The sequence below is a fragment of the Bos indicus genome, chromosome 6, assembly GCF_029378745.1.
Source record: "Bos indicus isolate NIAB-ARS_2022 breed Sahiwal x Tharparkar chromosome 6, NIAB-ARS_B.indTharparkar_mat_pri_1.0, whole genome shotgun sequence".
Classification (NCBI taxonomy): domain Eukaryota; kingdom Metazoa; phylum Chordata; class Mammalia; order Artiodactyla; family Bovidae; genus Bos; species Bos indicus.
The window spans coordinates 67,568,037-67,593,576 of NC_091765.1; the positions used below are offsets into that span (position 1 = coordinate 67,568,037).

General features: G+C 39.6%; 1 protein-coding gene across 9 annotated transcripts in view; it reads right to left on the reverse strand.

Moving 5' to 3' along the window:
* TEC (tec protein tyrosine kinase) overlaps positions 1 to 25,540 on the reverse strand; it is a 168,886-nt gene that overhangs the window by 48,892 nt on the left and 94,454 nt on the right. For all 9 annotated transcript variants that reach the window (XR_011567187.1, XM_070791404.1, XM_070791408.1 and 6 more), the window contains 3 exons: positions 14,154 to 14,258; positions 10,073 to 10,154; positions 9,229 to 9,357 (listed from right to left, as the gene is read on the reverse strand). Coding sequence is in view for 8 of the 9 variants with exons in the window: in XM_070791404.1 (XP_070647505.1) it covers positions 9,229 to 9,357; positions 10,073 to 10,154; positions 14,154 to 14,258 (316 nt within the window). In the remaining variant the exon portion in view is untranslated. The remainder of the gene's footprint in view (positions 1 to 9,228; positions 9,358 to 10,072; positions 10,155 to 14,153; positions 14,259 to 25,540) is intronic.

Here is a 25,540-nt window from a genome sequence, read left to right on the forward strand (position 1 = left end):
AGACCTCCAGGACAATATTAAACGCTACAACATTCAAATCATAGGAGTCCCAGAAGAAGAAGACAAAAAGAAAGACCATGAAAAAATACTTGAGGAGATAATAGTTGAAAACTTCCCTAAAATGGGGAAGGAAATAATCACTCAAGTCTAAGAAACCCAGAGAGTCCCAAACAGGATAAACCCAAGGCGAAACATGCCAAGACACATATTAATCAAATTAACAAAGATCAAACACAAAGAACAAATATTAAAAGCAGCAAGGGAAAAACAACAAATAACACACAAGGGAATTCCCATAAGGATAACAGCTGATCTTTCAATAGAAACTCTTCAAGCCAGGAGGGAATGGCAAGACATACTTAAAGTGATGAAAGAAAATAACCTACAGCCCAGATTATTGTACCCAGCAAGGATCTCATTCAAATATGCAGGAGAAATCAAAAGCTTTTCAGACAAGCAAAAGCTGAAAGAATTCAGCACCACCAAACCACCTCTCCAACAAATACTAAAGGATATTCTCTAGACAGGAAACACAAAAAGGGTGTATAAATTCAAACCCAGAACAATAAAGTAAATGGCAACGGGATCATACTTATCAGTAATTACCTTAAACGTAAATGGGTTGAAGGCCCCAACCAAAAGACAAAGACTGGCTGAATGGATACAAAAACAAGACCCCTACATATGTTGTCTACAAGAGACCCACCTCAAAACAGGGGACACATACAGACTGAAAGTGAAGGGCTGGAAAAAGATTTTCCATGCAAATAGGGACCAAAAGAAAGCAGGAGTAGCAATACTCATATCAGATAAAATAGACTTTAAAACAAAGGCTGTGAAAAGAGACAATGAAGGTCACTACATAATGATCAAAAGATCAATCCAAGAAGAAATAACAATTATAAATATATATGCACCCAACATAGGAGCACCGCAATATGTAAGACAAATACTAACAAGTATGAAAGGAGAAATTAATAATTACACAATAATAGTGGGAGACTTTAATACCCCACTCACACCTATGGATAGATCAACTAAACAGAAAATTAACAAGGAAACACAAATTTTAAATGATACAATAGACCAGTTAGACCTAATTGATACCTATAGGACATTTCATCCAAAAACAATGAATTTCACCTTTTTCTCAAGCACACACGGAACCTTCTCTAGGATAGATCACATCCTGGGCCATAAAGCTAGCCTTGGTAAATTCAGAAAAAATGAAACCATTCCAAGCATCTTTTCTGAACACAATGCAGTAAGATTAGATATCAATTACAGGAGAAAAACTATTAAAAATTCCAACATATGGAGGCTCATCAACACACTGCTGAATAACCAACCAATCACAGAAGAAATCAAAAAAGAAATCAAAATTTGCATAGAAACGAATGAAAATGAAAACACAACAACCCAAAACCTGTGGGACATTGTAAAAGCAGTCTGAAGGGGAAGGTTCATAGCAATGCAGGCGTACCTCAAGAAACAAGAAAAAAGTCAAATAAATAATCTAACTCTACACCTAAAGCAACTAGAAAAGGAAGAAATGAAGAACCCCAGGGTTAGTAGAAGGAAAGAAATCTTAAAAATCAGGGCAGAAATAAATGCAAAAGAAACAAAAGAGACCATAGCAAAAATCAACAAAGCCAAAAGCTGGTTCTCTGAGGGGATAAATAAAATTGACAAACCATTAGCCAGACTCATCAAGAAACAAACGGAGAAAAATCACATCAATAAAATTAGAAGTGAAAATGGAGAGATCACAACAGACAACACAGAAATACAAAGGATCATAAGAGACTACTATCAGCAATTATATGGCAATAAAATGGACAACGTGGAAGAAATGGACAAATTCTTAGAAAAGTACAACTTTCCAAAACTGGACCAGGAAGAAATAGAAACTCTTAACAGACCCATCACAAGCATGGAAATTGAAACTGTAATCAGAAATCTTCCAGCAAACAAAAGCCCAGGTCCAGATGGCTTCACAGCTGAATTCCATCAAAAATTTAGAGAAGAGCTAACACCTATCCTGCTCAAACTCTTCCAGAAAATTGCAGAGGAAGGTAAACTTCCAAACTCATTCTATGAGGCCACCATCACCCTAGTACCAAAACCTGACAAAGATGCCACAAAAAAAGAAAACTACAGGCCAATATCACTGATGAACATAGACGCAAAAATCCTTAACAAAATTCTAGCAATCAGAATCCAACAACACATTAAAAAGATCATACATCATGACCAATTGGGCTTTATCCCAGGGATGCAAGGATTCTTCAATATCTGCAAATCAATCAATGTAATACACCACATTAACAAATTGAAAAATAAAAACCATATGATTATCTCAATAGATGCAGAGAAAGCCTTTGACAAAATTCAACATCCATTTATGATAAAAACTCTCCAGAAAGCAGGAATAGAAGGAACATACCTCAACATAATAAAAGCTATATATGACAGACCCACAGCAAACATTATCCTCAATGGTGAAAAATTGAAAGCATTTCCTCTAAAGTCAGGAACAAGACAAGGGTGCCCACTTTCACCATTACTATTCAACATAGTTTTGGAAGTTTGGGCCACAGCAATCAGAGCACAAAAAGAAATAAAAGGAATCCAAATTGGAAAAGAAGAAGTAAAACTCTCACTGTTTGCAGATAACATGATCCTCTACATAGAAAACCCTAAAGACTCCACCAGAAAATTACTAGAGCTAATCAATGAATATAGTAAAGTTGCAGGATATAAAATCAACACACAGAAATCCCTTGCATTCCTATACACTAACACTGAGAAAATAGAAAGAGAAATTAAGGAAACAATTCCATTCACCATTGCAACGAAAGGAATAAAATACTTAGGAATATATCTACCTAAAGAAACTAAAGACCTAAATATAGAAAACTATAAAACACTGGTAAAAGAAATCAAAGAGGACACTAATAGATGGAGAAATATACCATGTTCATGGATTGGAAGAATCAATACAGTGAAAATGAGTATACTACCCAAAGCAATTTATAGATTCAATGCAATCCCTATCAAGCTACCAATGGTATTTTTCACAGAGCTAGAACAAATAATTTCACAATTTGTATGGAAATACAAAAAACCTCGAATAGCCAAAGTGATCTTGAGAAAGAAGAATCGAACTGGAGGAATCAACCTGCCTGACTTCAGGCTCTAATACAAAGCCACAGTCATCAAGACAGTATGGTACTGGCACAAAGACAGAAATATAGATCAATGGAACAAAATAGAAAGCCCAGAGATAAATCCACACACATATGGACACCTTATCTTTGACAAAGGAGGCAAGAATATACAATGGATTAAAGACAATCTCTTTAACAAGTGGTGCTGGGAAAACTGGTCAAGCACTTGTAAAAGAATGAAACTAGAGCACTTTCTAACACCATACACAAAAATAAACTCAAAATGGATTAAAGATCTAAACATAAGACCAGAAACTATAAAACTCCTAGAGGAGAACATAGGCAAAACACTCTCTAACATACATCACAGCAGGATCCTCTATGACCCACCTCCCAGAATATTGGAAATAAAAGCAAAAATAAACAAATGGGACCTAATTAAACTTAAAAGCTTCTGTGCAACAAAGGAAACTATAAGCAAGGTGAAAAGACAGCCTTCACAATGGGAGAAAATAATAGCAAATGACGCAACTGACAAACAACTAATCTCAAAAATATACAAGCAACTCCTACAGCTCAATTCCAGAAAAATAAATGACCCAATCAAAAAATGCACCAAAGAACTAAATAGACATTTCTCCAAAGACATACAGATGGCTAACAAACACATGAAAAGATGCTCAACATCACTCATTATCAGAGAAATGCAAATCAAAATCACTATGAGGTACCATTTCACACGAGTCAGAATGGCTGTGATCCAAAAGTCTACAAGCAATAAATGCTAGAGAGGGTGTGGAGAAAAGGGAACCCTCTTACACTGTTGGTGGGAATGCAAACTAATACAGCCACTATGGAGAACAGTGTGGAGATTCCTTAAAAAACTGGAAATAGAACTGCCTTATGATCCAGCAATCCCACTGCTGGGCATACACACTGAGGAAACCAGAACTGGAAGAGACATGTGTACCCCAATGTTCATCGCAGCACTGTTTATAATAGTCAGGACATGGAAGCAACCTAGATGTCCATCAGCAGATGAATAGATAAGAAAGCTGTGGTACATATACACAATGGAGTATTACTCCGCCATTAAAAAGAATACATTAGAATCAGTTCTAATGAGGTGGATGAAACTGGAGCCTATTATACAGAGTGAAGTAAGCCAGAAAGAAAAACACCAATACAGTATACTAACGCATATATATGGAATTTAGAAAGATGGTAACAATAACCCTGTATATGAGACAGCAAAAGAGACACTGATGTATAGAACAGTCTTTTGGACTCTGTGGGAGAGGGAGAGGGTGGGATGATTTGGGATAATGGCATTGCAATATGTATTATATCATATATGAAATGAGTCACCAGTCCAGGTTCGATGCACAATACTGGATGCTTGGGGCTGGTGCACTGGGACGACCCAGAGGGATGGTATGGGGAGGGAGGAGGGAGGAGGGTTCAGGATGGGGAACACATGTATACCTGTGGCAGATTCATTTTGATATATGGCAAAACCAATACAATATTGTAAAGTAAAATTAAAAAAAAAAAGTCTACAAGCAATAAATGCTGGAGAGGGTGTGGAGAAAAGGGAACCCTCTTACACTGTTGGTGGGAATGCAAACTAGTACAGCCACTATGGAGAACAGTGTGGAGATTCCTTAACAAACTGGAAGTAGAACTGCCATACAACCCAGCAATCCCACTGCTGGGCATACACACCAAGGAAACCAGAACTGAAAGAGACACGTGTACCCCAGTGTTCACTGCAGCACTGTTTATAATAGCCAGGACATGGAAGCAACCTAGATGTGCATCAGCAGATGAATGGATAAGAAAGCTGTGGTACATATACACAATGGAATATTACTCAGCCATTAAGAAGAATATATTTGAATCAGTTCTAATGAGGTGGATGAAACTGGAGCCTATTATACAGAGTGAAGTAAGCCAGAAAGAAAAACACCAATACAGTATACTAACACATATATATGGAATTTAGAAAGATGGTAACGATAACCCTGTATGCAAGACAGCAAAAAAGACACAGATGTATAGAACAGTCTTTTGGACTCTGTGGGAGAGGGAGAGGGTGGGATGATTTGGGAGAACGGGATTGAAACATGTATAACATCATATGTGAAACGAATCACCAGTCCAGTTTCGATGAATGATACAGGATGCTCAGGGCTGGGGCACTGGGACGACCCAGAGGGATGGTATGAGGAGGGAGGTGGGAGGGGTTTCAGGATGGGGAACACGTGTACACCCTTGGCAGATTCATGTTGATGTATGGCCAAACCAATACAATACTATAAAGTGATTAGCCTCCAATTAAAATAAATAAATTTATATTAAAAATAAAAAAACAAAAACAAATAAAAAACAACTAAGGAAAAAAAATACCCACATGTGATAACAAATGCTGCTAAGGATGTAGAGAAAAGGGAACTCTTGTGCACTGTTAGTGGGCATGTAAATGATGTAGCCACTGTGGAAAATAACATAGAAGTTCCTCAAAAAACTTAAAAATAGAACTACCAGATGATCCAGCAATCCCACTTCTGGGTATATACACGAACGAAAGGAAATCAATACCTCGAGGAGACAATCTGTACTCCCATGGTCACAGCAGCATATTTTACAATAGCCAGGAACAGAAACAACCTGAGCATTCACCAACAGGACTGAATACAGAAAATGCAATGGGTGTGTACATATGTACATATATACATGATGGAATATTCAGCCTTAGAAAAAGAAGGAAATCCTTTAATTTGTGACAACATGGATGAAGCTGGGGAGCATAATGCTAAGTGAAATAAGCCAGACTTAGGACAAATAGCACATGCTGTAACTTATATGGGGAATCTTAAAAAAAAAAAAAAATTCATAGTGAGTAGAATAATGGTTGCCAGGGGATGCAGGGTGGGGAAAATAGAGATTTTGGTAAAAGAATACAAGTTTACAGTTATTCAATGAATAAGGTATGTTAATTATTACTCAATTTATATATATATATTATATATAAAACTGGAGAAGGAAATGGCAACCTACTCCATATTGCCTTGAGAATCCAATGGACAGAGGAGCCTGGCAGGCTACAGTCTATGGGGGTAGCAAGAGTTGGAAACAACTGAGCAACTAAGCATGCACACACACACATATATCTAGAACTAACACCTCCAAAAAGATGTCCTTTTCATCATAGGGGACTGGAATGCAAAAGTAGGAAGTCAAGAAACACCTGGAGTACAGGCAAATTTGGCCTTGGAATACGGAATGAAGCAGGGCAAAGACTAATAGAGTTTTGCCAAGAGAACGCACTAGTCATAGCAAACACCCTCTTCCAACAACACAAGAGAAGGCTCTACACATGGACATCACCAGATGGTCAATACTGAAATCAGATTGATTATATTCTTTGCAGCCAAAGATGGAGAAGCTCTATACAGTCAGCAAAAACAAGACCAGGAACTGACTGTGGCACAGATCATGAACTCCTTATTGCAAAATTCAGACTTAAATTGAAGAAAGCTGGGAAAACCACTAGACCATTCAGGTATGACCTAAATCAAATCTCTTATGATTATACAGTGGAAGTGACAAATAGACTCAAGGGATTAGACCTGATAGGCAGAGTGCCTGAAGAACTATGGATGGAGTTTCACGACATTGTACAGTAGGCAGTGATCAAGACCATCCCCAAGAAAAAGAAATGCAAAAAGGCAAAATGATTGTCTGAGGAAGCCTTACAAATAGCTGAGAAAAGAAGAGAGGTGAAAGGCAAAGGAGAAAAGGAAAGATACACCCATCTGAATGCAGGGTTCCAATGAAGAGCAAGCAGAGATAAGAAAGTTTTCCTCAGTGATAAATGCAAAGAAATAGAAGAAAACAATAGAATGGGAAAGACTAGAGATCTCTCAAGAAAACTGAGATAGCAAGGGAACATTTCATGCAAAGATGGCCACAATAAAGGACGGAAATGGTACGGACCTAACAGAAGCAGAAGATATTAAGAAGACATGGCAAATACACACAGAAGAACTATACAAAATAGATCGCCATGACCCAGATAACCATGATGGTGTCATCACTCACCTAGAGCCAGACATCCTGGAGTGCAAAGTCAAGTGAGCCTCAGGAAGCATCACTATGAACAAAGCTCTTGGGGGTGATAGAATTCCAGTTGAGCTATTTCAAATCCTAAAATATGATGCTGTTAAAGTGTTGTACTCAATATGCCAGCAAATTTGGAAAACTCAGCAGTGGCCACAGGACTGCAAAAGGTCAGTTTTCATTCCAATTTCAAAGAAAGGCAATGCCAAAGAATGTTCAAACTACTGCACAATTGCAGTCATCTCATACACTAGCAAAGTGATGTTCAAAATTCTCCAAGCTGGATTTAGAAAAGGCAGAGGAACCAGAGATCAAATTGCCAATATCCTTTGGATCACAGAAAAAGCAAGAGAGTTCCAGAAAAACATCTGTAATGTTGACTATGCCAAAGCCTTTGACTGTGTGGATCACAACAAACTGTGGAAAATTCTGAAATAGATAGGAATACCAGAACACCTGACCTGCCTCCCAAGAAATCTGTATGCAGGTCAAGAAGCAACAGTTAGAACTGGACATGGAACAACAGACTGGTTCCAAATTGGGGAAGAAGTACGTCAAGGCTGTATATTGTCACCCTGCTTATTTAACTTAAATGGAGAGTATATCATGTGAAACGCTGGGCTAGATGAAGGACAAACTGGAATCAAGACTGCAGGGAGAAATATCAATAACCTCAGATATGCAGATGACACTACCCTTTTGCCAAAAAGCAAAGAGGAACTAAAGAGCTTCTTGATGAAAGTGAAAGAGGAGAGTGAAAAAGCTGGCTTATAACTCAACATTCAAAAAACTAAGATCATGGCATCTGGTCCAATCACTTCATGGCAAATAGATGGGGAAACAATGGAAACAGTGAGAGACTTTATTTTTTGTGGCTCCAAAGTCACTGCAGATGGTGACTGCAGCCATGAAATTAAAAGGCACTTGCTCCTTGGAAGAAAAGCTATGACCAACCTAGACAGCATATTAAAAAGCAGAGACATTAGTTTGCCAACAAAGGTCCATCTAGTCAAAGCTATGGTTTTTTCATTAGTCATGTATGGATGTGCGAGTTGGACCATAAAGAAAGCTGAGCGCCAAAGAATTGCTGCTTTTGAACTGTGGTGTTAGAGAAGACTCCTGAGAGTCTCTTGGACTGCAAGGAGATCAAACCAGTCAATCCTAAAGGAAATCAGTCCTGAATATTCATTGGAAGGACCTATGCTGAAGCTAAAGCTCCAATACTTTGGCCACCTGATGTGAAGAACTGACTCACTGGAAAAGATCCTGATGCTGGGAAAGATTGAAGGCAGGAGGAGAAGGGGACAACAGATTAGGGGTTGGTTGGATGGCATCACCAACTGGATGGACATGAGTTTGAGCAAGCTCCAGGAGTTGGTGATAGACAGGGATGCCTGGCATGCTGCAGTCCACGAAGTCACAAAGAGTCCAACACAACTGAGCAACTGAACTGAACTGTGTGTATATATATATATACACATAATATAAAACAGGAAAAAAGACAAAGTCTAAGGATCTTGTGTATAACATGGCAACTATAGCTGATAGCTTTGTAATGTAAATTGAAGTTTTCTAAGAAAATAGAGCTTAAGTGTTTTCATACATACACACACACAAAGGTAAACATACGAGGTTTTAATCAGCTCAATGAGAAAAACCTTTTCCAATGGAAAAGCATATCCAATCACCTCACTGTAAATTTTAAAGATGTTGCAATTTTGTTAATTATACCTCAGTAAAGCTGGGAGGAAAGGAGAGAAAAAGTGCTGACAGTCCTTCCTTAAGTTCACACTTACCCTTACAAAATAGACCTACCCTGAAAGTTTGAAGGCCATATTTAACCAGCAGCAAAATCAAAAACATGTCACTTTCTCCCTTTACGAATAATATGTACATCCTGAGCACAACATAGTTATAGAATAAAATGAATACTTACTACTTTCAAAAAGATTATATTTTTCACATCCAGGTGCTAGTTTTTCAGTTTGTCTGCAACACTGATAACTTCCATCTGCCCAAAATTTAGGATGATATTTAATCATAATATTATTGTTGTTCTTTATTTCTGTAATTCAAAGATACATTAAACAATCAGTGAAATAAAGCAGAGATGACAGAATGTTTCCTTGAATAACACTGTTGATCACTCTTTCTCAAATTCATTGTTACAGTTTAGACACTAAGTCGTGTCTGACTCTTTTGTGACCCCATGGACTGTTTATTATGAGGAAATCCTCATAACATAAAATCAAACATTCAGAAGATGCATACAGTTCTCTTTTGCCTCCTTTTTTTGGTGAGGCACCCTTGTGCTAACAAGGTGAAGCAATCTCTGCTACATTGTGATGGATAAACACAAAAGTCAGCCCATCACCATTTTGTTCTTCAGAGGAAGCAATGAGGATTATGCAGGACAAATTACAAATGAACATTCTTCACGTGCAAGTCAATTCCTCCACATCACATGTTGACTACACAATTTCTTAGAAAATACTAAATCCTGCTATCGTAAAAGCCCAGTGGTTAGTCACCTCCAAATGTATTATATATTAAACGAAAGCTTGTTTTTCTTAAAAAACTATGTATAAGCCACTAGAAGGAAGCAGATTATAAAAAAAGGAAGTTATCGTCAATGTGTGTCACTTACAGGAAAAGAATGACCTTGGAGAAGCACTTACTGTAGATTAAAAGATTATAAATATAAGATAGTTCTGTCCTAGTGATAAGAATGTTATATTCTGAAATTATGTACGGATTCATATTTCATGATATGAGCTTACCTTCTTTTAACTTCTTTACCCACCGGTCCCTGCTTTGTGCACTAGGTGCAAAAATGTAAAGTGTGTTAGCATCATGCACAACCTGAAATAAAACAGAAGATGGAGCAGGTGAGAACAGCACTCCTGCCCAGCACAGAGCCCTGGTACCATAGGGACCAATAAAAGACTCGGAAACTCTTTAAGCAAAAGTCAATTGCTTTCAGTCCAAAGAACCTAGATTCCCATCTTACAAAAGCAAATGTATTTCTTCAGGTCTACCTCAGGTGGGATTTTGCAAAGGATTGTGCTTTTACAGGATGAAAAAAAGTGTACAGAGGCCAGGATGCTTTGCCAATCTTATTATTTCTTGCAACATAAGGAACTAAAGTTCCTTAAGTAAACTTGGTACAACAGGGATTATTCCAATCAAGTATTTTTCTGAATAATATTTAGATGAATGGACTACTCTTTCAGCATCACTCCTACACCTTCCTTTTGCCACTACAAATAACTGCAGTAGGTAGCTTAATTAAGCACGGACTACTCCAACTCTAAACTTCATGCTTTACAGACATCAACTCAATCAATCCTACCATCAAGGCATTAGTATTCCCATTCTGCAGAAGAGGAGACTAAGGCCTATCCAAGACATCAATTCTAAATAGCTCCCAGAGGCACCACTCACACAGAATACACTGCAAATGGTACCCTTTAATTTACCTGCCCATCAGCATGTATCTGGTCATCCAGAAAGCCAGGATCCTGACTCTAAGTTCCAAACTTTTAACCACAGTACCTCTTTTACAGTTACCTCCAGATGAGCAATTAGACAGTCTTATTCCTAATATTTTTAATATCAATAATAAAATTAAGAATGGGAAGCTAACCCAAGAATTTTGGTCTTCACTTTACCCTTGATGGTCAGTCACAAGGCAGAAACACCCTGATTGACCGAAAAGAAATATCTGGCTAGAAACCTCTCTTTACTATGTCAACAGCCACTAGATTGAACACAGATAGCTCTTTCATCAATAGATGGTTCTTCCTGACCATATTTAATAGATAATCCTGAGAAATAAAAATCATATTTTTATGGCAAGACAAGAGAAATGTAAACAAAAAATTCTTCTCTGCTCTTCAGCCTCCTCTCTCCCCCGCTGTACATTGTGTAACTCTGTGATGCAAAATCAAACCTCCCCATGGGCAGAAATACCTGCTCAACCCTAAAGAGCAACATCATCTTCCCAGCAGGAACAATACAGAGCCTTAAAAGATAGCATTCCTTCTTGATCTTGTAAGGGGTCACATGACCCACTACAATGCTGCTCAGTTCTGGATTCTGTAAAACTGTCAATAATATGTCACATGATGTCCAGCCCTCTGACTCAAAAACTGACGTATCATTAACTGTGTCCTGACTTGTAGAGGGTGGAACAGTTCTCAGAGCTTTTTGAGATGCTCCTCCCAGGTTATAATCCTCAACTCTGGCTCGAATTAAGTTTTCCATTTTTTTTCAAATTCTTTTCCCATGTAGATTGTTACATACATTGAGCAGAGTTCCCTATGCTATCAGTAGGTCCCTGTTGGTTAGCCATTTAAAATACAGCAGTATGGGGACCTCCCTGGCCATACAGTGGTTAGGACTTCACCCATGCTCTCACTGCCAAGGGCCCAGGTTCAGTCCCTGGTCAGGGAAATAAGATCTCACAAGCTGCACGGCAAAGCCAAAAAAAAAAAAAAAAAAATACATACACACACACACATACACATAGCAGTGTGTACATGCAAATCCCCCAAAAGAATAGATACATGTGTGTGTGTATATATATATATAACTGAATCATTCTGCTGTACACCTGAAACTAACATGACATTGTTAATCAATTATACTTCAATATAAAATAAAAAGTTTTTTAAAATCCCCACTTCTTTCCTAGATCGACTGATTAGTTTTTTGTCAACAATCCCTCCTCATTCATTTGAATCAAATAAATGTGGTCTAATAACAATGGGAACACCATAGAACAGTTCAGTTCAGTCACCCAGTAGTGTCCAACTCTGCAACGCCATGGATCGCAGGACACCAGGCTTCCCTGTTGATTGCCAACTCCTGGAGTTTACTCAAATGCATGTCCATTGAGTCGGTGATGCCATCCAACCATCTCATCCTCTGTTGTCCCCTTCTCCTCCTGTCTTCAATCTTTCCCAGCATCAGGGTCTTTTCCAAGGAGTCAGTTCTTTGCATCAGGTGGACAAAGGATTAGAGTTTCAGCTTCAGCATCAGTCCTTGCAGTGAATATTCAGGACTGAGTTCCTTTAGGATGGACTGGTTGGATCTCCTTTCATAGAACAAATATTGCTATATTCTACTCGGTGATTAATTCATACAACTAGCACTTTGCTGGGACTACATGAGATACAGACACGAATCTAAGAAATACCTTATGACAAGACAGAAAATGAGATGTACTAAAGAGGTAAAGATAAAGCACTAAGAGAAAGGGCTGTATGCTGGGGGTGTATGCTGCCTCATTTGGCCCATGATTTTCATACCTGTGTCAACCTTGAAAAGATATAATGTGAGAGCTGCAAGTTTTATTTAGGGCAAAATGAGGACTGCAGCCCAGGAATCAGCACGTCAGATAGCTCTGAGAAGCTGCTCCAAAGAAGCAAGGGGGATGGTCAATATACATGTGATTTTTGAAGGGAGGGTACATGCAATGAAGCACATATTTTGCCAGAAGGTTTCTGCTAGGCTCGTTAAGCAGTCATCATTATGAAGGATTTTAGTGCTTTTCCAGATATGAGGAGATACAAGAATTGTGCTCATAAAATCAGCTCCTGAAAATATCTAACTATCAGAAGACCTGTCTTGCCAGTTTTTCCTAAAACACAGAGTACTTCATTTCCGCCCTATACCCTGAACTTCTTTCAGGGGTTACTGAAGGTCAGCAACTGCAGCAGCATCTTGTAGAGGTAAATGGCAAGTGCCCATGACAAGTGCCAATTTGCAGCTGACACCTCTGATATTGTGATTTATAACAACAAATATATATTTGGTCTCTGTTCTGGTTCCTGGCACAGAGCTCCTAGAAACCCCTTGGAATTTCCTGGGCTGAGAAAAGGGGTATCTTTTATTATGCTAATGAGGTGACAATCCAGGAGAAGGTTGGGGAGGGTGCTGGTTGCCAGTGAAGCCAACCCTGTGATTACAGTATTGGAACTTTCAGTCCCACTTCTCAGAGGTGGAGAGCTCCGAGAAGGGCAGTGGAGCTGTGACTGAGTTCAATCATCAATGGCCAATGATGTAATCAATCGTGCCTAAGAAATGGAGCCCCTAAAAAAACCCAAAAAGGAGAGGGGTCTGAGAGCCATCTAGTTGGTAAACATGAGGAGATGTCCACAGACAAATTACTGAATAAAAACAATTATTTTATACACACACGTATATATACACATACACATATATATAAACATACATATACACAGTGGAATATTATGCAGCTTTAAAAAAGAAAACCTTGTCACTTGCTTCAACATGGATGAACCTGGAGGGCATTACGATAAGTAAACTAAACCAGACACAGAAAGATACACATTGCATGATCACAGATGTAGAATCTTAAACACCCTCATAGAAACAGCAAGAGTGGCTGACAGGGGCAGGCAGGAGGAGTGCTGGGAGATGTTGGTCAAAGGGTACAAAGATGAAGTTATGCAAGATCAATGAGTCTGGAGATCTAACGTACAGCATGGGGATAGCAGTTAACAACACTACATGCTTGACTGCTAAGAAGGTAGATAAGTGCCTCACCACTGAAGGAAAAAAAAAGGGAGAGGGGAAGGAAAGAAAATGGTAACTACGTGAAATGATGGATATGTTAACTGGCTTGATTGTAGCAATCATCTCACAATGTTGAAATATATCAAAACATCAAATCTATACCTTACATATATATGATTCTTATGGGTCAGTTATATTAATACTTCAACAAAGCTGCAAGAAATCAATCAACAAAGCAAGGACAGGAAACTTTAATGTGAAATAGTAAACATGACTAAAAGCCCAGAAATTCACTGTCAGAAAAATACGCCAGCTCACCTGAAATGGATATTTATTTTGACAGGGAATGACACCATCATCGTTCTTCACTATTTCCACACACTTGATTTTTGACACATCAATAAATCCCTTTCTGTACTTTTTCTGTTAAAAAAAAAGAGAACCATTTCAATCATAAGTTAAAGGAAAAATGTTATTAATAGCAATATTTGTTTTAAAAATCACTGATTCAAAACATTACAATTTCCTTCATAATTATATAAATCATGCCTCCCTGTATGGCTAAAATTATTCAAAGTACTAACACTATGAGGATTATAATCAAAATAATTAAGCCCTTTAATTTTCAAAGCTGAAATTGCTCTGTCCTTGCCCTCTCCAGAAAGGTCTAGAACTGAGAGACTCCCTTTGATTGCTGTCTTCCTCACAGACACACACCTTAACTTCTAGATGACAGCCAACTCTCATAACCCAAAAAAGAAAGCATCAGAGACAAACCAAGCAAAAGCCCATGCACTCGATCACAGATGCAAACTCCAGCCAGTGACATCTTCCACTCCAGCACACAGAACTCAGGAGGATGTGAGGAGGACGCATGCTCCTGCAAAGCCTCCATTCAGAATCTATGTTTGAATTTTCTTTTCTTTTTTTTCCTTCCCTATTGCCCTCCCTCCCTGCTCACTGCAAATCTCCCTACAGCAAGTAACTAATGACATACCAGGACTTCTCCCTCTAAAACATTAACATCCGTGAGCATAATGATCTCACATGTGAGAATTTATCCCAGGGAAAAAAATCCAGAAGAATACAAAGTAGTATGTGCAAAGACAAGTTGGCATAGTGTATTCCTTAAAAATGATTTCAAGCACAATGTAGAAATAAAAAATGTTTACTGAAAAATATTAACTGATACATCCCATATAAAAAGCTGCACAAAGACTAAGATTACTTTAGAAGAGAATGTACGGAGTCATATGACAAAGAACAGAAGAAGAGAAATGAAGATGAACACTGTAGTATCTGGGATGACCCAGGCATGCCCTGGCCCTGGTCATTCAAAACTGCTTCATCTAATACTTTGAAACTACCCCATGGCCACAGCCTTTGGAGTCCCTACCCTGCTCCTTATAAGCAGCTCTGTGTTTCACTACCACCACCCTTAGACCAGACCACCCTACCAGACTATCAGCTCCCATTTTTATCCCATTTTATCCCATTGTTATCTGGCCATCATTTTACCAGGGCATCCATCCTCCTTGTCTCCCTCCCTCCACCCCCATCTCTCTCTCCCTCTCCCCAACCCACCCCCACACAGGAATCCCCATCCCCCACTGACATTTCCGTCAGTCCCCAGTTCTACCCACGCCTTCTGCTCCTGCATGCCTGGCAGCAGCAGGTCACAAAACAATCCTACCTGTCCTCTCATACTTAGCCAGGCCTTCACAGGTCTCATCTGTCTCCAGTGGAGAGAAGCTGGTGGCCTCCGTGGAGACCACCAGTCTCATAAATGCTACAGAGCTACAAACCCTACCCATTCCCCTCGTCCCAGTGGACCATCCCTGTCACTACCTCATGGAGAAGAGAGAAGCCATCCCACAAGCACACCCCTGACTTCTTACTTTTGCAGGCCTAAAACACCCTAAGATTCACCCTTCTTTTTCTTCTCTTTCATCCTGTCTCTATGAGAAGGTTAAAAGGACACAACAGCTAAGGACACAGTAGTTGGCACTTAACAGACCTCATTTCTTTCTATGCTCACCAAATTCTTACTTTACAGATGAGGAAACTGCACCTCACACAGGTTAAACACATCACCCAAGGATCCCAAACTGCTCCTAAAGCTCCCTCAACCTTGGATGCCCCAGCTGCCAACAGGTGACAAAATTAATGGAGCCAAGTCCTCGATGGGGCAACATGGATTCTGAGCATGGACTGAGCTTCCGCCCCAAGAGCCAGAGGAAAGTTCTTTATAGCCATACTCTTCTGAGGCCTTTGCTTCTCCTGCCTACAGACCAGCGGTCCCCCACCTTTTTGGCACCAGGGACCAATTTCATGGAAGACAATTTTTCCAGGGACCATGGCGTGGGGGGATTTTTCAAGCGTGTTACATTCCCTGTGCACTTTATTTCTAACCTAATGTTGCCGCCAGCAATTAGACAGCAATGAGCGATCTGACGGCAGGTACCGGTCCCAAGCCTGGAGGTTGGGGACCTCTGCTATAGTCACCTTCAGGCCTCTGCCATCCACACCAAGGACCTTCTTCTGGCCTTCCCTTCCTAAAAGAGAGGTATTACACCTTCAGCCTTCATTTCCTTCCCACCCACGCCTCCTTAACCACGTGCAATCTGCCTGCCTCCCTTCTCACCGCAGCTGCTAAAGTTGTTCTCAAAAACACCGCTCATGACCAAACCCAATGGCCTTCACTCAGCTATCTTCCGCTCAAGCCTTTATGAGGCATTAAGGGGGTGCTGCTGCTCTCTCCTGCAGAGGCTCTGACTTTAGGTCACTCTGGTTTTCTGTCTCTTCCACTCAGTTTCTCACAGAACAATACCTGCTCTGTGCCAGCCACTGTGTTAAGGAACACACGAAGTCCAGAGATAGAAAGTGCATTTCCTGAACATACAATCCAAATATTGTGCCATTTCTGTGAGTTAACAGTTAATAGACACATCTTACAGAAGAAGGAAACAAAAGTTAAGTAACTTGCCCAAGTTTACCTGTGGGAGAGACATACATGGTAACACAGCAATACATAGTAAGTACTGGATATAAAAAAGATGCTAAGAGAACACTGGGGAACCAAGGCTTATATGATTAATTTCAGAAAAGAAATTCTGATAATATGGTAGGAAGGGAATGAAAATCACAGCACATGGGATGAAAAACATATTCCAGAATGACCTCAGCTGCCTCATCTATAAAATGGGAATAATAATAGTACCCACTTCATAGAGATTATTAGATAGTTATGAGATTGAAATGAGTCAGCATTTGCAAAATGCTTTAAAGAGTGATCTGTAATATGCTATCCGTGAGTGTTTGCTATATAAAATAAATAAACAGGAAAAAAAACTGTGGCTGAAGCCCAGGGTACATGAGGCAGGTGAGCAGGGCCAGCTTGTAAAGAACCTGGTGCACCGTGCCAAGGGGGCTAGTTAGACAAGGCCACCTACCCCATTCCTGGGCTTATGCCAGTTAGTGGGCAGAAGAGACTGCGATCCTATTAATAAGTCACAGAAACCTTGGAAAATATTTCACTGTAGAAACCTTAGAAAATATTAATAGCACAAAGAAAATCAAATGACCTTTAATCTCCCAACCCTGGAGAAAATCCCTGTTGATACATCATAGAGTTTTTTCAGACACTGCTCTGGGGTCATTTATCACCTGCCAGCTCTCTTAGTTCTTGAGCAGCAGGCCATCATCAGTTTCTAAGATGCCCATCTCCACTCACCACCTGCCCCCGGGACTAAAAGCGGCTGACAGATGCCAGTTAATCTATATAGGAAAACTGGGGGTGGGCTGGTTTATGGCCCCCTAAATACACATCCTATGATATATAATCTATTGTACTATACTAACATTTGGGTTTATTAATTCAAATACTTCACTATGAAATTTACAGATAAAGGTTCACACTTAAGTTGGTCATTCATTACTTTACCTATCCTGCTGGCAAACACTGATCAGACACCAAGCACAGCGCTGTGTGCTGCAGTCTCAACATTACGGAAGAGGGTTGAGAGTCCCCTCAAGAGGAGCTCACAATAATACAGTAGGTGGAAGGGGAAGAGGAGAATGACTCACAATCAAATAAAGATGAAGTCATGTGTCATGCTATGCTATGGAATGAGCCGGGAAAAGCCAGGGAAGTTTCAGGGAGGAACTGATATTTTCATTTGGTTTTTAAAAGATAGTACGAGTTTTCTTTTAGAGAAAGTGGAGAAGAGAACTCAGGCGAAAAAAAAAAACAACAAAGCACCGATTCAGGGAACAGAAATTCATTGGGGCTGAAGTTCAAAGTGGTTCAGGGGAAGTCTAGGAAAGGACACAAAAATGATTATTTGAGACCAAATAAGGAATAGGTAACTAATGGTCATTTTGTCCATTGTTTAAATAGGGAAACTAGAGAGACAGATGAAATATGACGTGTGTAAAACAACACACCAACAGAACAGTAGAACTGGGAATTAGATGAAAGAGAATCTGCCCCTAGGAAAGTCTTACAACATACACTGTTTTCCTTTAATTTCTAGAATTAAAATATTTTTTAAAATATCAATAACAACTCTAAATTAAACTAAATTTTTATGATTATATACAAATATCCAGAGCTGGCCCCAGGTTTATGTGCAAAACACCCTCAGGTCCTCCTTTCTACACCCCTCTCCTAAGACTTACTATGCGCAATGAGTTTCCTTCCGATATTGTTCGTGGTTCCTCCCTTTCCCCCTGTATCACAACTTTTATTCCTAATGTGGCTATTCTCAGCTGCCTGCCACAGAAGAAAGTACTGGATGAATCACCCGTGCACTGCAGGGACCTCAGGTCCGGGGCATGAACTTGGAGGCAGGCAGATCCTGAGTCCAGCCACATTCTGCCTTCTCTGGGTTCCTCTGTAGGTATAGGATAATTTCACTAAGGATAAGGGATAATTTCACTGCTCATTTCACTAAGCTCTAAGCAGGAAAAAAGATAAGGCACAAAGGTGCTCGGTACAGTGGCTGGTACAGGGAAGTCACTCTCTAAATGGCAGCATCTACTCTTAATTCATCTTCACAACAACCCTGGGAAGTTGTTAGGAAACTGAGTAGCTGAGAGGTAATGAGTGGCTGAGCTAGAACTGAAACCACATCTTTCAAACTCACAGAAGCTCTTACCTGACTCCTGGTCTCTCAAGCCTGAGTATTTGTGAACACTTATTTTAAGAAAATAAAATTATCTTATGTCAAAACGTAACAATTACTCTGAGCCAGGCACTATGTGCACCTTTAATGGTAACTCAGTGAATCCTCACAGCATTATGAGAGCTGCCACCCCACTTTACCGATGAAGAAATCAAGGCTGACAGCGTATAATTAACTGGGCAGAAGTCACACAACAAACCAGGGCCTTAACTCTAATTCCAACCCTGAATTCTCAAGTGCCAGGTACTCTTTAGTAACTTGATATCACTTAACTGAGCACAAACTAACTCAGTGGAAATTTCTCGTGTTTATAACTCTTAATAGGTATAAGATCAAAGCAAGTTCACCAATTAAATGCAAACAAAACTGGACAGTAAGTAAGATTCAAACCAACAGCTTACTTGAATGTGAGGGCTGGGCTATTTGCTGGAATTGAATCTCTCTCCCCAAACCATGGAATTAAAACTCCATGGACAGAGAAGCCTGGTGGGCTACAGTCCATGGGGTCGCAGAGTCAGACACAACTGAGTGACTGAACACACACACAGCACACCTCAAAAGCACACCTCAAACCAGTTAGTTGCACACACACTGCCACGCTTTGGTTAGGACTCCATCTGGTCCAGTTAAGTTGTTTAGTGTTCAGTCAGCTTCTGTTTTCTCCAAAGGACACAACAATTAAAACAGACCATAAGTACAAACCCAAAGATGGCTGTTGACATGGCATGTTTAATGACAAAGGACCTTCCAGAGAATACAGACAAAAGATATGTTTTATATAATAATAGTGAAGTTCTTAAATCTCACAGTCCTCAGCAGATGGGCAGCATCAAAGCTTACTAGTGACATTCACTATATTCTATCATGACCATTTCTTCACTCAGTCACATTAATTAAAGATTGATTTTAATCTTTAATCTTTAAGATTGATTTTTGGTATCTCTGTACCACCAGGCACAGAGATACCAAAGAACCATGACAGAGATTTTAAAAGCACAGAATTTCTTGCCCTTATGGAATTTACAACTAGCCATTTGCTAAGGTAAGGAAAGGAATAATCAGCTGACACTGAAAGTTCAGAGGGGTCAATACTAAGAGGCCATAGAGTTTTCAATCAGCTCTTGAAAGGAAAGAAATAAAATGATGTATTCTACCAAAAATCTCAAATGAGTAAAAAGGCCTATTTCATACATGAAAGTTGTTTTCCCTTTCCACTCAGAACAGAGCTGAAAGAATGGGCCTCAAGAGCAACAGGACACATAAATCATAAGAAACAAGGAAAACCTCAGGATGGTTATGACCGTGTGCGTGTGGATACTGGGAATAATTCTGATGTAGGCCTTTCTGGTATCAGGAGAAGTAGAATAAATAAAATATAAAGTCATTTTCAACTTGGTAATTCTATGGTGAAATGTCCCCACTTTACTAAGTACTAAATTTCAGTGAAAAACTAGAAGAAAACTAAAACAAAAACTTGGCATCTTAATATTTTTGTCCTCCCTTTTAATCAGCTCATAATAATAACTGACATAAGGGCCTTACAATTTACAAAGTGACTTTAATCAAACAAACAAACAAAAAGAGTACTTTTACATTAAGAAGCCAGTAGTTACATACACAAGCAAGGCTCACTTATGAAGATTATGGTTTCTAACATAACATCCAGAACAAAAACAGGATAACTTATAAGGAATTTGAAGACAAAAAAAAATCATTTCCAAAATCACATAATAATCTTCAAATAATATTGTGCTGATAGAGATGTTTCTATACTTCTGGTACCCTTTTCCTAATACCCTTTTGCAACCCAAAGGCACTTTTTAAAACTTATACCAGTTATGTTTTAGCATATTTGAAAGCAAAACCTACTAACACAAATATCTGCAAGTAAGTCTAAAAGTAATTTACTTAAATTCTTAAAGTTAGTAAAGACTGGAGTGAGTTATGTAGAAATCAACATATATAGATCTCTTACTTTATAAAGTTCATGTGACAGACATCCAAATTCAATGAACTCCAGGATTAATCAATTCAATCCAAAGACTATGAGCCCCAGGGAGCAGAGACGATGCTAGTGATCTCAATGTTTTCCCCTTCTTCCTGGGTGCCCAGCTAGACTGTATTTTCCTATCTCCATGCATTTGGGTAAGACCATGTGCCCAATCTCTGGCCAAAGGAGTGCAAGTGAAAGTAATATCAATGAGTGTTTATTGTATTATACATAAATTTTTCAGTTTTTAGAACTATTAATTGCCACATGCAAACACTAAGATCACAAACAAAAGACTAACAAAGCTCTCTTACTCCCAAACATCTGCTAAAATGTTCTCCCCAGCAGTTTTATTTGTATTAGCTGAAAACTGGAAACAATTTGAATGACCATCAACAGGTGACTGGACAAACAATGAAATAGTTTACAGCAATAAAAAGAAATGCAACATTGATACAATAGAATGGATGTATTTCAAAATAATATGCCAGGTGAAAGAAGCTAGCTTTTTAAAGAGTAAATGCTATACGAGTTTATTTCAAAATGCCCATATATTCAAACTAATCTATAGTGCCAAAAATCAGATAAGTGATTACCTAGGGACAGTGAGATAGAAAGAGGGGGTATGAATTACAAAAAGAGCATGAGGAAAATTTGAGGGGTAATGGATATGTTCATTATTGTATTGTAGTAATGGCTTCGCAGGTATATACATATGTCAAGACTCCTCAAATAATACATGTAGTTTGAAAGTGAAAGTCACTCAGTCACGTCCAACTCTTTGCGACTCCATGGACTATACGGTCCGTGGAATTCTCCAGGCCAGAATACTGGAGTGGATAGCCATTCCTTTCTCCAGGGGATCTTTCTCAACCCAGGCATCGAACCCAGGTCTCCCCCATTGCAGGCAGATTCTTTACCAGCTGAGCCACCCAAGAACACTGGAGCAGGTAGCCTATCATGCAGTTTACTATATATCAGTTATAACATACAGTTTACTATATATCAATTATAATCTCAACAAAGCTGAAAAAAAAAAAAAATATGGCCCCTGCATTCAGAGACCTTGAAATCTGGGAACATTTAGAAACTAAGAAATTCCTTGCTAATAATTTACTGTTCTAAATCATAGACTTCAAATAGCTCATGCAGCTCAATAACAAACAACCCTGGGACTTCCCTTGAAAGTCCAGCACTTCAGACTTTACCTTCCAGTGCAGAGGATGTGGGATGGACCCCCAGTCGGGGAGCTAATATCCCACATGCCTTGAGGTAAAAAAACCAAAACAATGGAAGCTATATTAACAAATTCAATAAAGACTTTAAACATTGTTCACAGAAAAACAAACCCTTAAAAAAAAACACCCAATCAAAAAATGGGTGGAATATCTAAATAGACATTCCTCCAAGGAAGACATACAGATAGCCAAAAAAGTACATGAAAAGATGCTCAATGCAAATCAAAACTACAATGAGATATCACCTCACATGGTCATAAAATAATCTACAAATAATAAATGCTAGAGAGGGTGTAGAGAAAAGGGAACCCTCCTACACTGTTGGTGGGCATGTATATTGGCACAGCCACTATGGAGAACAGTTTGGAGGTTCTTTTAAAAACTAAACACAGAGTTAGCACAGGAGCCAGTAATCCCTCTCTTGGCATCTACTCAAAGGAAACCATAATTTGAAAAGATGCATGCATCCCAACGTTAATTGCAGCATAATTTACAGTGGCTCAGAAGGTCAAGAATTCACCTGCAATGCAGGAGATCCAGGTTCAATCCCTGAGTCAGGAAGATCCCCTGGAGAAGAGAATGGCTTCCCACTCCAACATTCTTGCCTGGACAATTCCATGGACAGAGGAGCCTGGTAAGCTACAGTCCATCGGGTCACAAAGAATCAGACATGACTGAGCAACTAATACTTTCACTTTTTTTTTTCACTTTCACAGGACATGAAAGCAGTCTAAATGCTCATCAACAGAGGAATGCATAAAGAAGATATGGTACATATATGCAATAGAATATTGCATGCCCAGTCATTCAGTTGTGTCCAACTCTTCAAGATCCCATGGACTGTAGCCTGCAGGGTCCTATGTCATAAGATTTTGCAGGCAAGAATACTAGAGTGAGTTGCCATTTCCTCCTCCAGAGGCTTTTCCTGACCCAGGGATCAAACCCACATCTACTGCATTGCCTGCACTGGCAGGCAGATTCTTTACCGCTTGGGCTTCCACGGTGGCTCAGACAGTAAAGATTCTGCCTGTAATCTGGGAGACCCAGATTCAATCCCTAGGTAGGGAAGATCCCCTGAAGAATGGAATGACAAGCTACTCCAGTATTCTTGCCTGGAAAATTCCATGGACAGAGGAGTCTGGAGAGGCTAGTTAATGGGGTTGCAAAGAGTCAAACACGACTGAGCAACTAACACTTAAGCCACTTATTCTTAGTCTTCTTTACCACTTGAGCCACCTAGGAAGCCTACAATGAATATTATCAGATCAGATTAGTTGCTCAGTCGTGTCCGACTGTTTGCAACCCCATGAATTGCAGCACGCCAGGCCTCCCTGTCCATCACCAACTCCGAGAGTTCACCCAGACTTACGTCCATCGAGTCAGTGATGCCATCCAGCCGTCTCATCCTCTGTCGTCCCCTTCTCCTCCTGCCCCCAATCCCTCCCAGCATCAGAGTCTTTTCCAATGAGTCAACTCTTCACATGAGGTGGCCAAAGTACTGGAGTTTCAGCTTTACCATCAGTCCTTCCAAAGAAATCCCAGGGCTGATCTCCTTCAGAATGGACTGGTTGGATCTCCTTGCAGTCCAAGGGACTCCCAAGAGTCTTCTCCAACACCACAGTTCAAAAGCATCAATTATTCGACGCTCAGCTTTCTTCACAGTCCAACTCTCACATCCATACGTGACCACAGGAAAAACCATAGCCTTGACTAGACGAACCTTTGTTGGCCAAGTAATGTCTCTTCTTTTGAATATGCTATCTAGGTTGGTCATAACTTTCCTTCCAAGGAGTAAGCGTCTGTTAATTTCATGGCTGCAGTCACCATCTGTAGTGATTTTGGAGCCCCCAAAAATAAAGTCTGACACTGTTTCCACTGTTTCCCCATCTATTTCCCATGAAGTGATGGGACCAGATGCCATGATCTTCGTTTTCTGAATATTGAGCTTTAAGTCAACTTTTTCACTCTCCACTTTCACTTTCATCAAGAGGCTTTTTAGTTCCTCTTCACTTTCTGCCATAACGGTGGTATCATCTGCATATCTGAGGTTACTGATATTTCTCCTGGCAATCTTGATTCTAGTTTGTGTTTCTTCCAGCCCAGCGTTTCTCATGATGTACTCTGCATGTAAGTTAAATAAACAGGGTGACAGGATACAGCCTTGACGTACCCCTTTTCCTATTTGGAACCAGTCTGTTGTTCCATGTCCAGTTCTAACTGTTGCTTCCTGATCTGCATACAAATTTCTCAAGAGGCAGATCAGGTGGTCTGGTATTCCCATCTCTTTCAAAATTTTCCACAGTTTATTGTGATCCACACAGTCAAAGGCTTTGGCATAGTCAATAAAGCAGAAATAGATGTTTTTCTGGAACTCTCTTGCTTTTTCCATGATCCAGCGGATGTTGGCAATTTGATCTCTGGTTCCTCTGCCTTGTCTAAAACCAGCTTGAACATCAGGAAGTTCACGGTTCATGTATTGCTGAAGCCTGGCTTAGAGAATTTTGAGCATTACTTTACTAGCGTGTGAGATGAGTGCAATTGTGTGGTAGTTTGAGCATTCTTTGGCATTGCCTTTCTTTGGGATTGGAATGAAAACTGACCTTTTCCAGTCCTGTGGCCACTGCTGAGTTTTCTAAATTTGCTGGCATATTGAGTGCAGCACTTTCACAGCATCATCTTTTAGGATTTGGAATAGCTCAACTGGAATTCCATCACCTCCACTAGCTTTGTTCATAGTGATGCTTTCTAAGGCCCACTTCACATTCCAGGATGTCTGGCTCTAGGTCAGTGATCACACCATCGTGATTATCTGGGTCATGAAGATCTTTTTTGTACAGTTCGTCTGTGTACTCTTGCCATCTCTTCTTAATATCTTCTGCTTCTGTTAGGTCCATACCATTTCTGTCCTTTATCGAGCCCATCTTTGCATGAAATGTTCCTTTGGTATCTCTGATTTTCTTGAAGAGATCTCTAGTCTTTCCCGTTCTGTTGTTTTCCTCTATTTCTTTGCATTGATCACTGAAGAAGGCTTTCTTATCTCTTCTTGCTATTCTTTGGAACTCTGCATTCAGATGTTTATATCTTTCCCTTTCTCCTTTGCTTTTCACTTCTCTTCTTTTCACAGCTATTTGTAAGGCCTCCCCAGACAGCCATTTTGCTTTTTTGCATTTCTTTTCCATAGGGATGGTCTTGATCCCTATCTCCTGTACAATGTCACAAACCTCATTCCATAGTTCATCAGGCACTCTATCTTTGCCTTGGAAACAAACAGAGAACAATGAATATTACTCT